This window comes from Oncorhynchus gorbuscha, unplaced genomic scaffold (genome assembly GCF_021184085.1).
Source record: "Oncorhynchus gorbuscha isolate QuinsamMale2020 ecotype Even-year unplaced genomic scaffold, OgorEven_v1.0 Un_scaffold_3167, whole genome shotgun sequence".
In the NCBI taxonomy this organism is placed as follows: Eukaryota; Metazoa; Chordata; class Actinopteri; order Salmoniformes; family Salmonidae; genus Oncorhynchus; species Oncorhynchus gorbuscha.
In genome coordinates this window covers 10001-27651 of record NW_025745178.1, presented here as the reverse complement: position 1 = coordinate 27651, position 17651 = coordinate 10001, and the positions used below count along the sequence as shown (strand labels likewise).

Genomic DNA, 17651 nt, shown 5'->3' with positions numbered 1-17651 from the left:
ACAGGATTAAGTTTTAGACCTAGGCCGGTCTAGGGAACAGACTATGATCTGACAGGATTAAGTCCAGAGCGAGGTAACAGACTGAGCTAACAGGATTAAGTTTTAGAGCTAGGCCGGTCTAGGTAACAGACTGAGCTAACAGGATTAAGTTTTAGAGCTAGGCAACAGACTATGAGCTAACAGGATTCAGTTTGAGAGCTAGGTAACAGAATATGAGCTAACAGGATTAAGTCCAGAGCTAGGTAACAGACTATGAGCTAACAGGATTAAGTCCAGAGCTAGGCCGGTCTAGGTAACCGATTAGATCACGTTACACCAGTTAACCCAAGATCCTACTTCCGAGCCACTGCATGTAGCTATATGGTAACAGGTGAAGTGAACCATGATGCCTTCACTACTCCTTATCTACAGCAGTGTCTGGAGTGAGCTATGGGTGCACTTAGGATGATCTATCTAATGCAAAACAATAAAATAAAACGCATTTCTTTTAAACAATACTTTAACTACCATAACCATTAAACAATAGTAGTAACCAATAGCCATTATAAAACACTAGAAAAGGGACAAAGGGGAAGAGGGAGGGTAGAGAGGTCTGGTTTAGTAAGCAATAAACTCTTCGTCGTCGCTGTCATCATCATCATCAGAGCAGAGGCTGGAAGGTTCAGAGGTCACTGTGAAGGGAAGACACAGGGTCTGGTGTGGTTGGTGCACGTGCTCACAACAGAACACATAACCTCTTTATTGACAGTTCTTGGCAGCGTACAGCAGCAACCAAACACAACCCTGTCGCCCCGGGAACCTACTATGCCACACAGTCAGAACCCTGTGATGTCATAATAGATAATTTCAGTGATGTAATTAATTGTCTCTGTGATGTCATAATGCTATCATCATGGCACCGCTTTTTGGAACTCTGTACCAAACATGATTGTGAATTCAGTAGTCATCATAGTAAGTACTTAACACCTAGTTTACAGTTTAGCTTTAAGTTAAAAAAAATATTGCAAAGTAGACAAAATGCATTGCATTTATAAGTAGTTTGTAGTAAAAAAAAATATAAAAATAAACTTGAGTGAACAAAAGGATCAACTATGTCCAGTCCATATTAAAAATGTCAGAATACGATGAGAGAACAACATTAGCACAGCCAAATATCAGCAATTAAACTTCAGGTTAAGAACACTGTTGAACAGGAACCAAATGATTTACCCCACACAAAACGTATGCATTAGTCTTACAGTCAATACGTCCCAAACTCATTGCTATAACACCACGTGAAAGAAAAAGCTCCCATTGATTTGAAGTAAAGTAGTAACAACCCGCCTGTAGGATCATGAAGCATCGTCTCAACACACAAGGGGATGTGGTGGTGTGTGGGGGGGAGGGGCTCTGTAACAGTGGCAGGCTAACAACACCACGCTAACCGTTGTTTCAATATGAAAATACAGTCACAATATAGTTCAGATCCATCAACACATTGAACAACATTAAAAATAAAAAAAAACACAGTGAGTTACAACAACAACAAAAGAGAACAAGCAGTTGGGAACCAATCAAAACAGAATATTAATCACCATGACAACTCAGAGTTAACTCTTGACCAATCAGAACAGAGATTACACAGTATCTTTAACCACCAGAGCAGAGTTTATAAACAGCGGACAGAGATAGTAAGGAAAATGAGAGGGCTTTGTTTTGAATATTAATCACCATGACAACTCAGAGTTAACTCTTGACCAATCAGAGATAGTAAGGAAAATGAGAGGGCTTTGTTTTGAATATTAATCACCATGACAACTCAGAGTTAACTCTTGACCAATCAGAGATAGTAAGGAAAATGAGAGGGCTTTGTTACATACGGGTCTGGAGGATCCAGCAGCCATGTCAGAACGGTCACTACAAAAACAAACAAACAACAACATGTCAACAACCACCACAGACATGGACTAGACAACAGGTTAGAATAGAATAGCTAGGCTGGTCTGACTGGATACTAGTGTGTGGAGGGGGGGGGGGGGTTACTATTTGACTGGATACTAGTGTGTGGAGGGGGGGGGGTACTACCTGTCTGACTGGATACTAGTGTGTGGAGGGGGGGGTACTACCTGTCTGACTGGATACTAGTGTGTGGAGGGGGGGGTACTACCTGTCTGACTGGATACTAGTGTGTGGAGGGGGGTTACTATTTGACTGGATACTAGTGTGTGGAGGGGGGGGGGGTTACTATTTGACTGGATACTAGTGTGTGGAGGGGGGGGTTACTATTTGACTGGATACTAGTGTGTGGAGGGGGGTTACTATTTGACTGGATACTAGTGTGTGGAGGGGGGTGGTTACTATTTGACTGGATACTAGTGTGTGGAGGGGGGGGTTACTATTTGACTGGATACTAGTGTGTGGAGGGGGGTTACTATTTGACTGGATACTAGTGTGTGGAGGGGGGTTACTATTTGACTGGATACTAGTGTGTGGAGGGGGGGGGGTACTACCTGTCTGACTGGATACTAGTGTGTGGAGGGGGGTACTACCTGTCTGACTGGATACTAGTGTGTGGAGGGGGGTACTACCTGTCTGACTGGATACTAGTGTGTGGAGGGGGGTTACTATTTGACTGGATACTAGTGTGGAGGGGGGTTACTATTTGACTGGATACTAGTGTGTGGAGGGGGGGTTACTATTTGACTGGATACTAGTGTGTGGAGGGGGGGGGTTACTATTTGACTGGATACTAGTGTGTGGAGGGGGGTTACTATTTGACTGGATACTAGTGTGTGGAGGGGGGTTACTATTTGACTGGATACTAGTGTGTGGAGGGGGGGGGTTACTATTTGACTGGATACTAGTGTGTGGAGGGGGGGGGGTACTATTTGACTGGATACTAGTGTGTGGAGGGGGGTTACTATTTGACTGGATACTAGTGTGTGGGGGGGGGGTTACTATTTGACTGGATACTAGTGTGGAGGGGGGGGGGTTACTATTTGACTGGATACTAGTGTGTGGAGGGGGGTTACTATTTGACTGGATACTAGTGTGTGGAGGGGGGGGTTACTATTTGACTGGATACTAGTGTGGAGGGGGTGGGGGTTACTATTTGACTGGATACTAGTGTGTGGAGGGGGAGGTTACTATTTGACTGGATACTAGTGTGTGGAGGGGGGTTACTATTTGACTGGATACTAGTGTGTGGAGGGGGGTTACTATTTGACTGGATACTAGTGTGTGGAGGGGGGGGGGGTTACTATTTGACTGGATACTAGTGTGTGGAGGGGGGGGGGGGGTTACTATTTGACTGGATACTAGTGTGTGGAGGGGGGTTACTATTTGACTGGATACTAGTGTGTGGAGGGGGGTTACTATTTGACTGGATACTAGTGTGTGGAGGGGGGGTTACTATTTGACTGGATACTAGTGTGTGGAGGGGGGGGTTACTATTTGACTGGATACTAGTGTGTGGAGGGGGGTTACTATTTGACTGGATACTAGTGTGTGGAGGGGGGTTACTATTTGACTGGATACTAGTGTGTGGAGGAGGGGGGTTACTATTTGACTGGATACTAGTGTGTGGAGGGGGGTTACTATTTGACTGGATACTAGTGTGTGGGGGGGGGTTACTATTTGACTGGATACTAGTGTGTGGGGGGGGGGCTATTTGACTGGATACTAGTGTGTGGAGGGGGGTTACTATTTGACTGGATACTAGTGTGTGGAGGGGGGTTACTATTTGACTGGATACTAGTGTGTGGAGGGGGGTTACTATTTGACTGGATACTAGTGTGTGGAGGGGGGTTACTATTTGACTGGATACTAGTGTGTGGAGGGGGAGGGGGTTACTATTTGACTGGATACTAGTGTGTGGGGGGGAGGGGGTTACTATTTGACTGGATACTAGTGTGTGGGGGGGTTACTATTTGACTGGATACTAGTGTGTGGAGGGGGGTTACTATTTGACTGGATACTAGTGTGTGGAGGGGGGTTACTATTTGACTGGATACTAGTGTGTGGAGGGGGGTTACTATTTGACTGGATACTAGTGTGTGGAGGGGGGTTACTATTTGACTGGATACTAGTGTGTGGAGGGGGGTTACTATTTGACTGGATACTAGTGTGTGAAGGGGGGTTACTATTTGACTGGATACTAGTGTGTGGAGGGGGGGGGGTTACTATTTGACTGGATACTAGTGTGTGGGGGGGTTACTATTTGACTGGATACTAGTGTGTGTGGGGGGGGGGGGTTACTATTTGACTGGATACTAGTGTGTGGAGGGGGTTACTATTTGACTGGATACTAGTGTGTGTGGGGGGTTACTATTTGACTGGATACTAGTGTGTGGAGGGGGGTTACTATTTGACTGGATACTAGTGTGTGGAGGGGGGTTACTATTTGACTGGATACTAGTGTGTGGAGGGGGGGGTTACTATTTGACTGGATACTAGTGTGTGGGGGGGGGTTACTATTTGACTGGATACTAGTGTGTGGAGGGGGGGGGTTACTATTTGACTGGATACTAGTGTGTGGAGGGGGGGGGGTTACTATTTGACTGGATACTAGTGTGTGGAGGGGGGTTACTATTTGACTGGATACTAGTGTGGGAGGGGGGTTACTATTTGACTGGATACTAGTGTGTGGAGGGGGGGGTTACTATTTGACTGGATACTAGTGTGTGGAGGGGGGGGTTACTATTTGACTGGATACTAGTGTGTGGAGGGGGGGGTACTATTTGACTGGATACTAGTGTGTGGAGGGGGGGGTTACTATTTGACTGGATACTAGTGTGTGGAGGGGGGGGTTACTATTTGACTGGATATTAGTGTGGGAGGGGGGTTACTATTTGACTGGATACTAGTGTGCAGAGGGGGGTTACTATTTGACTGGATACTAGTGTGTGGAGGGGGGGTTACTATTTGACTGGATATTAGTGTGTGGAGGGGGGGTTACTATTTGACTGGATACTAGTGTGTGGAGGGGGTTACTATTTGACTGGATACTAGTGTGTGGAGGGGGGGGGGGGTTACTATTTGACTGGATACTAGTGTGTGGAGGGGGGGGTTACTATTTGACTGGATACTAGTGTGTGGGGGGGGTTACTATTTGACTGGATACTAGTGTGTGGAGGGGGGTGGTTACTATTTGACTGGATACTAGTGTGTGGAGGGGGGTTACTATTTGACTGGATACTAGTGTGTGGAGGGGGGGGTTACTATTTGACTGGATACTAGTGTGTGGAGGGGGTTACTATTTGACTGGATACTAGTGTGTGGAGGGGGGTGGTTACTATTTGACTGGATACTAGTGTGTGGAGGGGAGGGGTTACTATTTGACTGGATATTAGTGTGTGGAGGAGGGGTTACTATTTGACTGGATACTAGTGTGTGGAGGGGGGGTTACTATTTGACTGGATACTAGTGTGTGGAGGGGGGTAACTATTTGACTGGATACTAGTGTGGAGGGGGGGGTTACTATTTGACTGGATACTAGTGTGTGGAGGGGGGTATTTGACTGGATACTAGTGTGTGGAGGGGGGTTACTATTTGACTGGATATTAGTGTGTGGAGGGGGAGGGGTTACTATTTGACTGGATATTAGTGTGTGGAGGGGGAGGGGTTACTATTTGACTGGATATTAGTGTGTGGAGGGGGAGGGGTTACTATTTGACTGGATATTAGTGTGTGGAGGGGGTTACTATTTGACTGGATACTAGTGTGGAGGGGGGGTTACTATTTGACTGGATACTAGTGTGGAGGGGGGGGGGTTACTATTTGACTGGATACTAGTGTGTGGAGGGGGGTTACTATTTGACTGGATACTAGTGTGTGGAGGGGGTTACTATTTGACTGGATACTAGTGTGTGGAGGGGGGTTACTATTTGACTGGATACTAGTGTGTGGAGGGGGGTTACTATTTGACTGGATACTAGTGTGTGGAGGGGGGGTTACTATTTGACTGGATACTAGTGTGTGGAGGGGGGGGGGTTACTATTTGACTGGATACTAGTGTGTGGAGGGGGGGGGGTTACTATTTGACTGGATACTAGTGTGTGGAGGGGGGTTACTATTTGACTGGATACTAGTGTGTGGAGGGGGGGGGGTTACTATTTGACTGGATACTAGTGTGTGGAGGGGGTTACTATTTGACTGGATACTAGTGTGGAGGGGGGGGTTACTATTTGACTGGATACTAGTGTGTGGAGGGGGGTTACTATTTGACTGGATACTAGTGTGTGGAGGGGGGTTACTATTTGACTGGATACTAGTGTGTGGAGGGGGGGTTACTATTTGACTGGATACTAGTGTGTGGGGGGGGGTTACTATTTGACTGGATACTAGTGTGTGTGGGGGGGGGTTACTATTTGACTGGATACTAGTGTGTGGAGGGGGGGGTTACTATTTGACTGGATACTAGTGTGGAGGGGGGTTACTATTTGACTGGATACTAGTGTGGAGGGGGGGTTACTATTTGACTGGATACTAGTGTGTGGAGGGGGGTTACTATTTGACTGGATACTAGTGTGTGGAGGGGGGGGTTACTATTTGACTGGATACTAGTGTGTGGAGGGGGGTTACTATTTGACTGGATACTAGTGTGTGGAGGGGGGTTACTATTTGACTGGATACTAGTGTGTGGAGGGGGGGGGGTTACTATTTGACTGGATACTAGTGTGTGGAGGGGGTTACTATTTGACTGGATACTAGTGTGTGGAGGGGGGTTACTATTTGACTGGATACTAGTGTGTGGAGGGGGGGGTTACTATTTGACTGGATACTAGTGTGTGGGGGGGGTTACTATTTGACTGGATACTAGTGTGTGGGGGGGGTTACTATTTGACTGGATACTAGTGTGTGGAGGGGGGTTACTATTTGACTGGATACTAGTGTGTGGAGGGGGGGTTACTATTTGACTGGATACTAGTGTGTGGAGGGGGGGGTTACTATTTGACTGGATACTAGTGTGTGGAGGGGGGGTTACTATTTGACTGGATACTAGTGTGTGGAGGGGGGGGTTACTATTTGACTGGATACTAGTGTGTGGAGGGGGGTTACTATTTGACTGGATACTAGTGTGTGGAGGGGGGTACTATTTGACTGGATACTAGTGTGTGGAGGGGGGTTACTATTTGACTGGATACTAGTGTGTGGAGGGGGGGGGGGTTACTATTTGACTGGATACTAGTGTGTGGGGGGGGTTACTATTTGACTGGATACTAGTGTGTGGAGGGGGGTTACTATTTGACTGGATACTAGTGTGTGGAGGGGGGGGTTACTATTTGACTGGATACTAGTGTGTGGAGGGGGGGTTACTATTTGACTGGATACTAGTGTGTGGAGGGGGGTTACTATTTGACTGGATACTAGTGTGTGGAGGGGGGTTACTATTTGACTGGATACTAGTGTGTGGAGGGGGGTTACTATTTGACTGGATACTAGTGTGTGGAGGGGGGTTACTATTTGACTGGATACTAGTGTGTGGAGGGGGGTTACTATTTGACTGGATACTAGTGTGTGGAGGGGGGTTACTATTTGACTGGATACTAGTGTGTGGAGGGGGGGTACTATTTGACTGGATACTAGTGTGTGGAGGGGGAGGGGGGGGTTACTATTTGACTGGATACTAGTGTGTGGAGGGGGTTACTATTTGACTGGATACTAGTGTGTGGAGGGGGGTTACTATTTGACTGGATACTAGTGTGTGGAGGGGGGTTACTATTTGACTGGATACTAGTGTGTGGAGGGGGGTTACTATTTGACTGGATACTAGTGTGGAGGGGGGGGGTACTATTTGACTGGATACTAGTGTGGAGGGGGGGGTTACTATTTGACTGGATACTAGTGTGTGGAGGGGGGTTACTATTTGACTGGATACTAGTGTGTGGAGGGGGGGGCACTATTTGACTGGATACTAGTGTGGAGGGGGAGGGGGTTACTATTTGACTGGATACTAGTGTGTGGAGGGGAGGGGGTTACTATTTGACTGGATACTAGTGTGTGGAGGGGGGTTACTATTTGACTGGATACTAGTGTGTGGAGGGGGTTACTATTTGACTGGATACTAGTGTGTGGAGGGGGGGGGTTACTATTTGACTGGATACTAGTGTGTGGAGGGGGGGGGTTTACTATTTGACTGGATACTAGTGTGTGGAGGGGGGTTACTATTTGACTGGATACTAGTGTGTGGAGGGGGGTTACTATTTGACTGGATACTAGTGTGTGGAGGGGGAGGGGGTTACTATTTGACTGGATACTAGTGTGTGAGGGGGAGGGGGTTACTATTTGACTGGATACTAGTGTGTGGAGGGGGGTTACTATTTGACTGGATACTAGTGTGTGGAGGGGGGTTACTATTTGACTGGATACTAGTGTGTGGAGGGGGGGGTTACTATTTGACTGGATACTAGTGTGTGGAGGGGGGTTACTATTTGACTGGATACTAGTGTGTGGAGGGGGGTACTATTTGACTGGATACTAGTGTGTGGAGGGGGGGGTTACTATTTGACTGGATACTAGTGTGGAGGGGGGGTACTATTTGACTGGATACTAGTGTGTGGAGGGGGGGGTTACTATTTGACTGGATACTAGTGTGTGGAGGGGGGGGTTACTATTTGACTGGATACTAGTGTGGGAGGGGGAGGGGGTTACTATTTGACTGGATACTAGTGTGGAGGGGAGGGGGGGGGTTACTATTTGACTGGATACTAGTGTGTGGAGGGGGGTTACTATTTGACTGGATACTAGTATGTGGGGGGGGTTACTATTTGACTGGATACTAGTGTGTGGAGGGGGGGTTACTATTTGACTGGATACTAGTGTGTGGAGGGGAGGGGGTTACTATTTGACTGGATACTAGTGTGTGGAGGGGGTTACTATTTGACTGGATACTAGTGTGGGAGGGGGTTACTATTTGACTGGATACTAGTGTGTGGAGGGGAGGGGGGGGGGGGTTACTATTTGACTGGATACTAGTGTGTGGAGGGGGAGGGGGGGTTACTATTTGACTGGATACTAGTGTGTGGAGGGGGTTACTATTTGACTGGATACTAGTGTGTGGAGGGGGGTTACTATTTGACTGGATACTAGTGTGTGGAGGGGGGGTTACTATTTGACTGGATACTAGTGTGTGGAGGGGGGTTACTATTTGACTGGATACTAGTGTGTGGAGGAGGGGGTTACTATTTGACTGGATACTAGTGTGTGGAGGGGGGTTACTATTTGACTGGATACTAGTGTGTGGAGGGGGGGTTACTATTTGACTGGATACTAGTGTGTGGAGGGGGGGGTTACTATTTGACTGGATACTAGTGTGTGGAGGGGGGTTACTATTTGACTGGATACTAGTGTGTGGAGGGGGGGGTTACTATTTGACTGGATACTAGTGTGTGGAGGGGGAGGGGGGGTTACTATTTGACTGGATACTAGTGTGTGGAGGGGGGGGTTACTATTTGACTGGATACTAGTGTGTGGAGGGGGGGGTTACTATTTGACTGGATACTAGTGTGTGGAGGGGGGGGTTACTATTTGACTGGATACTAGTGTGTGGGGGGGGGGTTACTATTTGACTGGATACTAGTGTGGAGGGGGGGGTTACTATTTGACTGGATACTAGTGTATGGAGGGGGGTTACTATTTGACTGGATACTAGTGTGTGGAGGGGGGGGTTACTATTTGACTGGATACTAGTGTGTGGAGGGGGAGGGGGGGGGGTTACTATTTGACTGGATACTAGTGTGTGGAGGGGGGTTACTATTTGACTGGATACTAGTGTGTGGAGGGGGGTTACTATTTGACTGGATACTAGTGTGTGGAGGGGGGTTACTATTTGACTGGATACTAGTGTGGGAGGGGGTTACTATTTGACTGGATACTAGTGTGTGGAGGGGGGGGGGTACTATTTGACTGGATACTAGTGTGTGGAGGGGGGGGTTACTATTTGACTGGATACTAGTGTGTGGAGGGGGGTTACTATTTGACTGGATACTAGTGTGTGGAGGGGGGTTACTATTTGACTGGATATTAGTGTGTGGAGGGGGGGGTTACTATTTGACTGGATACTAGTGTGTGGAGGGGGGGGTTACTATTTGACTGGATACTAGTGTGTGGAGGGGGGTTACTATTTGACTGGATACTAGTGTGTGGAGGGGGGGGGGTTACTATTTGACTGGATACTAGTGTGTGGAGGGGGGTTACTATTTGACTGGATACTAGTGTGTGGAGGGGGGTTACTATTTGACTGGATACTAGTGTGTGGAGGGGAGGGGGGGTTACTATTTGACTGGATACTAGTGTGGAGTGGGGGGGTTACTATTTGACTGGATACTAGTGTGTGGAGGGGGGTTACTATTTGACTGGATACTAGTGTGTGGAGGGGGGGGTTACTATTTGACTGGATACTAGTGTGTGGAGGGGGGGGTTACTATTTGACTGGATACTAGTGTGTGGAGGGGGGTTACTATTTGACTGGATACTAGTGTGTGGAGGGGGAGGGGGGTTACTATTTGACTGGATACTAGTGTGTGGGGGGGGAGGGGGGGTTACTATTTGACTGGATACTAGTGTGTGGGGGGGGTTACTATTTGACTGGATACTAGTGTGTGGAGGGGGGTTACTATTTGACTGGATACTAGTGTGGAGGGGGGGTTACTATTTGACTGGATACTAGTGTGTGGAGGGGGGGTTACTATTTGACTGGATACTAGTGTGTGGAGGGGGTTACTATTTGACTGGATACTAGTGTGTGGAGGGGGGTTACTATTTGACTGGATACTAGTGTGTGAAGGGGGGGTTACTATTTGACTGGATACTAGTGTGTGGAGGGGGGTTACTATTTGACTGGATACTAGTGTGTGGGGGGGGGGTTACTATTTGACTGGATACTAGTGTGTGGAGAGGGGGGGAGGGGGTTACTATTTGACTGGATACTAGTGTGGAGGGGGGGTTACTATTTGACTGGATACTAGTGTGTGGAGGGGGGGGTTACTATTTGACTGGATACTAGTGTGTGGAGGGGGGGTTACTATTTGACTGGATACTAGTGTGTGGAGGGGGGGGGTTACTATTTGACTGGATACTAGTGTGTGGAGGGGGGGGGGTTACTATTTGACTGGATACTAGTGTGTGGAGGGGGGTTACTATTTGACTGGATACTAGTGTGTGGAGGGGGGGGGGTTACTATTTGACTGGATACTAGTGTGTGGAGGGGGGGGGGTTACTATTTGACTGGATACTAGTGTGTGGAGGGGGGGGGGTTACTATTTGACTGGATACTAGTGTGTGGAGGGGGGGGTTACTATTTGACTGGATACTAGTGTGTGGAGGGGGGGGTTACTATTTGACTGGATACTAGTGTGTGGAGGGGGGGGGTTACTATTTGACTGGATACTAGTGTGTGGAGGGGGGTTACTATTTGACTGGATACTAGTGTGTGGAGGGGGGTTACTATTTGACTGGATACTAGTGTGTGGAGGGGGGGGTTACTATTTGACTGGATACTAGTGTGTGGGGGGGGGTTACTATTTGACTGGATACTAGTGTGTGGAGGGGGGGGTTACTATTTGACTGGATACTAGTGTGTGGAGGGGGGGGTTACTATTTGACTGGATACTAGTGTGTGGAGGGGGGGGTTACTATTTGACTGGATACTAGTGTGTGGAGGGGGGGGTTACTATTTGACTGGATACTAGTGTGTGGAGGGGGGGGTTACTATTTGACTGGATACTAGTGTGTGGAGGGGGGGGGTTACTATTTGACTGGATACTAGTGTGTGGAGGGGGGTTACTATTTGACTGGATACTAGTGTGTGGAGGGGGGGGGATCTTACTATTTGACTGGATACTAGTGTGTGGAGGGGGGGGGGTTACTATTTGACTGGATACTAGTGTGTGGAGGGGAGGGGGGGGGGGGTTACTATTTGACTGGATACTAGTGTGTGGAGGGGGAGGGGGGTTACTATTTGACTGGATACTAGTGTGTGGAGGGGGGGGTTACTATTTGACTGGATACTAGTGTGTGGAGGGGGGGGGGGGTTACTATTTGACTGGATACTAGTGTGTGGAGGGGGGGGGGGGTTACTATTTGACTGGATACTAGTGTGTGGAGGGGGGTTACTATTTGACTGGATACTAGTGTGTGGAGGGGGGGGTACTATTTGACTGGATACTAGTGTGTGGAGGGGGGGGGTTACTATTTGACTGGATACTAGTGTGTGGAGGGGGGTTACTATTTGACTGGATACTAGTGTGTGGAGGGGGGGGTTACTATTTGACTGGATACTAGTGTGTGGAGGGGAGGGGGTTACTATTTGACTGGATACTAGTGTGTGGAGGGGGAGGGGGGGGGTTACTATTTGACTGGATACTAGTGTGTGGAGGGGGGGGTTACTATTTGACTGGATACTAGTGTGTGGAGGGGGGGGTTACTATTTGACTGGATACTAGTGTGTGGAGGGGGGGGGGTTACTATTTGACTGGATACTAGTGTGGGGAGGGGGGGGTTACTATTTGACTGGATACTAGTGTGTGGAGGGGGGTTACTATTTGACTGGATACTAGTGTGTGGAGGGGGGGTTACTATTTGACTGGATACTAGTGTGTGGAGGGGGGGGGGGTTACTATTTGACTGGATACTAGTGTGGAGGGGGGGGGGGGGGGTTACTATTTGACTGGATACTAGTGTGTGGAGGGGGGTTACTATTTGACTGGATACTAGTGTGTGGAGGGGGGTTACTATTTGACTGGATACTAGTGTGTGGAGGGGGGTTACTATTTGACTGGATACTAGTGTGTGGAGGGGGGTTACTATTTGACTGGATACTAGTGTGTGGAGGAGGGGGGTTACTATTTGACTGGATACTAGTGTGTGGAGGGGGGGGTTACTATTTGACTGGATACTAGTGTGTGGAGGGGGGGGTTACTATTTGACTGGATACTAGTGTGGGAGGGGGGGGGTTACTATTTGACTGGATACTAGTGTGTGGAAGGGGGGTTACTATTTGACTGGATACTAGTGTGTGGAGGGGGGTTACTATTTGACTGGATACTAGTGTGTGGAGGGGGAGGGGGGGTTACTATTTGACTGGATACTAGTGTGTGGAGGGGGGGGTTACTATTTGACTGGATACTAGTGTGTGGAGGGGGGTTACTATTTGACTGGATACTAGTGTGTGGAGGGGGGTTACTATTTGACTGGATACTAGTGTGTGGAGGGGGGGGGTTACTATTTGACTGGATACTAGTGTGTGGAGGGGGGTTACTATTTGACTGGATACTAGTGTGTGGAGGGGGGTTACTATTTGACTGGATACTAGTGTGTGGAGGGGGGGGTTACTATTTGACTGGATACTAGTGTGTGGAGGGGGGGGGGTTACTATTTGACTGGATACTAGTGTGTGGAGGGGGGGTTACTATTTGACTGGATACTAGTGTGTGGAGGGGGGGGTTACTATTTGACTGGATACTAGTGTGTGGAGGGGGGTTACTATTTGACTGGATACTAGTGTGGAGGGGGGGGGGTTACTATTTGACTGGATACTAGTGTGTGGGGGGGGGGGTTACTATTTGACTGGATACTAGTGTGTGGAGGGGGGTTACTATTTGACTGGATACTAGTGTGGAGGGGGGGGGTTACTATTTGACTGGATACTAGTGTGTGGAGGGGAGGGGGGGGTTACTATTTGACTGGATACTAGTGTGTGGAGGGGGGGGTTACTATTTGACTGGATACTAGTGTGTGGAGGGGGGGGTTACTATTTGACTGGATACTAGTGTGTGGAGGGGGGGTTACTATTTGACTGGATACTAGTGTGTGGAGGGGGGGGGGGGTTACTATTTGACTGGATACTAGTGTGTGGAGGGGGGGGGTTACTATTTGACTGGATACTAGTGTGTGGAGGGGGGGGGGTTACTATTTGACTGGATACTAGTGTGTGGAGGGGGGTTACTATTTGACTGGATACTAGTGTGTGGAGGGGGGTTACTATTTGACTGGATACTAGTGTGGAGGGGGGTTACTATTTGACTGGATACTAGTGTGTGGAGGGGGGGGTTACTATTTGACTGGATACTAGTGTGTGGAGGGGGGGGGGGTTACTATTTGACTGGATACTAGTGTGTGGAGGGGGGTTACTATTTGACTGGATACTAGTGTGTGGAGGGGGGGGGGTTACTATTTGACTGGATACTAGTGTGTGGAGGGGGGGGGGTTACTATTTGACTGGATACTAGTGTGTGGAGGGGGGGGGGTTACTATTTGACTGGATACTAGTGTGTGGAGGGGGGTTACTATTTGACTGGATACTAGTGTGTGGAGGGGGGGGGGTTACTATTTGACTGGATACTAGTGTGTGGAGGGGGGTTACTATTTGACTGGATACTAGTGTGTGGGGGGGGTTACTATTTGACTGGATACTAGTGTGTGGAGGGGGGGTTACTATTTGACTGGATACTAGTGTGTGGAGGGGGAGGGGGTTACTATTTGACTGGATACTAGTGTGTGGAGGGGGAGGGGGTTACTATTTGACTGGATACTAGTGTGTGGAGGGGGTTACTATTTGACTGGATACTAGTGTGTGGAGGGGGGGGTTACTATTTGACTGGATACTAGTGTGGAGGGGGGTGGGGGTTACTATTTGACTGGATACTAGTGTGTGGAGGGGGGTGGTTACTATTTGACTGGATACTAGTGTGTGGAGGGGGGGTTACTATTTGACTGGATACTAGTGTGTGGAGGGGGGTTACTATTTGACTGGATACTAGTGTGTGGAGGGGGGGGGTTACTATTTGACTGGATACTAGTGTGGGAGGGGGTACTATTTGACTGGATACTAGTGTGTGGGGGGTTACTATTTGACTGGATACTAGTGTGTGGAGGGGAGGGGGGTTACTATTTGACTGGATACTAGTGTGTGGGGGGGGGTTACTATTTGACTGGATACTAGTGTGTGGAGGGGGGGGTTACTATTTGACTGGATACTAGTGTGTGGAGGGGGGGGTTACACTATTTGACTGGATATTAGTGTGGAGGGGGGGGTTACTATTTGACTGGATACTAGTGTGTGGAGGGGGGGGTTACTATTTGACTGGATATTAGTGTGTGGAGGGGGGTTACTATTTGACTGGATACTAGTGTGTGGAGGGGGGGGGGTTACTATTTGACTGGATACTAGTGTGTGGAGGGGGGTACTATTTGACTGGATATTAGTGTGTGGGGGGGGGGTTATTTGACTGGATATTAGTGTGTGGGGGTTATTAGTATCAACAGGCGAGGGGGGGGGGTTACTACTCATATCATGCAGATAGATACAGGGTCATGATGTCATAGCTACGTACACAATGAACGTTCTGCCCGCTGGTTTGACCCCTCCGATGGGGGTGCGTCTGACGATCACTGATGAGTGTTTGGGGATGTGAACCTCTTCATCAGTGTACTCTGTGGAAACACATGGTACCCAGTATATATCATCAGTACTGTACTCTGTAGAAACACATGGTACACAGCATATATCATCAGTGTACTCTGTAGAAACACATGGTACCCAGTATATATCATCAGTACTGTACTCTGTAGAAACACATGGTACACAGTATATATCATCAGTGTACTCTGTAGAAACACATGGTACACAGTATATATCATCAGTGTACTCTGTAGAAACACATGGTACCCAGTATATATCATCAGTACTGTACTCTGTAGAAACACATGGTACCCAGTATATATCATCAGTACTGTACTCTGTAGAAGGTACACAGTATATATCATCAGTACTGTACTCTGTAGAAACACACGATAACCAGTATATATCATCAGTACTGTACTCTGTAGAAACACATGGTACACAGTATATATCATCAGTGTACTCTGTAGAAACACATGGTACACAGTATATATCATCAGTACTGTACTCTGTAGAAACACATGATAACCAGTATATATCATCAGTACTGTACTCTGTAGAAACACATGGTACACAGTATATATCATCAGTACTGTACTCTGTAGAAACACATGGTACACAGCATATATCATCAGTACTGTACTCTGTAGAAGGTACACAGTATATATCATCAGTACTGTACTCTGTAGAAACACACGGTAACCAGTATATATCATCAGTACTGTACTCTGTAGAAACACATGGTACACAGTATATATCATCAGTACTGTACTCTGTAGAAACACATGGTACACAGTATATATCATCAGTACTGTACTCTGTAGAAACACACGATAACCAGTATATAGCATCAGTACTGTACTCTGTAGAAACACATGGTACACAGCATCTATCATCAGTACTGTACTCTGTAGAAACACAGGGTACACAGTATATGATATCATCAGTATTACCCAGTATATATATCATCAGTACTGTAGTCTATAGAACAGGGAATATATGATATCATCAGTACTGTAGTCTATAGAACAGGGAATATATTATATCATCATGCTAATCGCCCGTTAGCCGCTAATGCTAATCGCCCGTTAGCCGCTAATGCTAATCGCCCGTTAGCCGCTAATGCTAATCGCCCGTTAGCCGCTAATGCTAATCGCCCGTTAGCCGCTAATGCTAATCGCCCGTTAGCCGCTAATGCTAATCGCCTGTTAGCCGGTGATTTAATATATGTACTGAGTTATAGCCAAACGTACTTATACAACCTCATAATACCTATAAAAAAACATCAGCAGTATCTTCTAAAAAAATCAAAGAGGAAAACACAAAGCAAGAATATGTTAGCTACATGAAGTTGCTAAGAGAAAACATTCAATGTAGCAAAAAGATGGCCGCTATTAACTATAGAATAATCATTATAATTACATTTCCAACAGTTGATAGGTGTTTTGACTTTAAATCGCAAGTTCAATTGCAACATTTGGTTCAAAATAAGGCCCATATCGTGCAGCCCTGTGGGAATGATCAAATGAGTGCAGGAAAATAGTTTTATAATATTAAATTAAAGGGGGAAAAAATCAATCAGAATGGAGAAAGACCACCCCAAGGGTCAGTGCACTATTCATAAAGCAAATGTAGAATTTAAATAATTACAAATATTTTTTTTTTTGGGGGGGGGGGGGTCAAATACATTAATACAATCCAACTTTTGTAATACCGTGAGATAGATGTGTGTGTAATAAATATATAATATATATATACCTACATATACAGGGAAAGATATATACACACACACATATACATCTATATCCATATATAGAGAGATATAGATTATTATTATCTATATAGATTATGTTTTGGGCCCATATCCCCGATCCCTACCAGGAAGTACACACCACAAAACTGCATAAAATTATAATCTTGGCATCACTGATTAACCTCAGCTCAACCTGAACAATTTAACTAACTGGTTTAGTTAGTTACCTTCACGGGTCTGTGCGTTGGTGATCTGCAGGTCGCAGTCGGTGGCTTTGAGGCGCTCTCTGCCCATAATCTGCCGTTTCAGCTCGGCCAGGGTGATGTGCAGCCCGTCAAAGGTCACGGTGTTGTAGTCCAGTTTGGACGAGAATTTATAATGAACACACGACATTCTCACAACTAAATCACTTTTTTATAAACTCAAAAGACAAAGGAAGGGGGGGAAAACAACACGTTAGTTAAGAAATAACAATTAACCATTAGATATGATCTGAGACTGAAGGTGGAGGAGGAGGGA

General features: G+C 46.9%; 1 protein-coding gene across 1 annotated transcript in view; it reads right to left on the bottom strand.

Moving 5' to 3' along the window:
• The window catches only part of LOC124017740 (E3 ubiquitin-protein ligase RBBP6-like), a gene marked incomplete at its 3' end in the record, with an annotated part of 45327 nt that overhangs the window by 26878 nt on the left and 798 nt on the right, over positions 1-17651 (bottom strand). The window contains exons 1-3 of the mRNA XM_046332972.1: positions 17360-17651; positions 15312-15411; positions 1860-1896 (exon numbers count right to left, since the gene is read on the bottom strand). The exon at positions 17360-17651 is cut by the window's right edge and continues 798 nt beyond it. Of these exons, the coding sequence (XP_046188928.1) occupies positions 1860-1896; positions 15312-15411; positions 17360-17525 (303 nt within the window). The remainder of the gene's footprint in view (positions 1-1859; positions 1897-15311; positions 15412-17359) is intronic.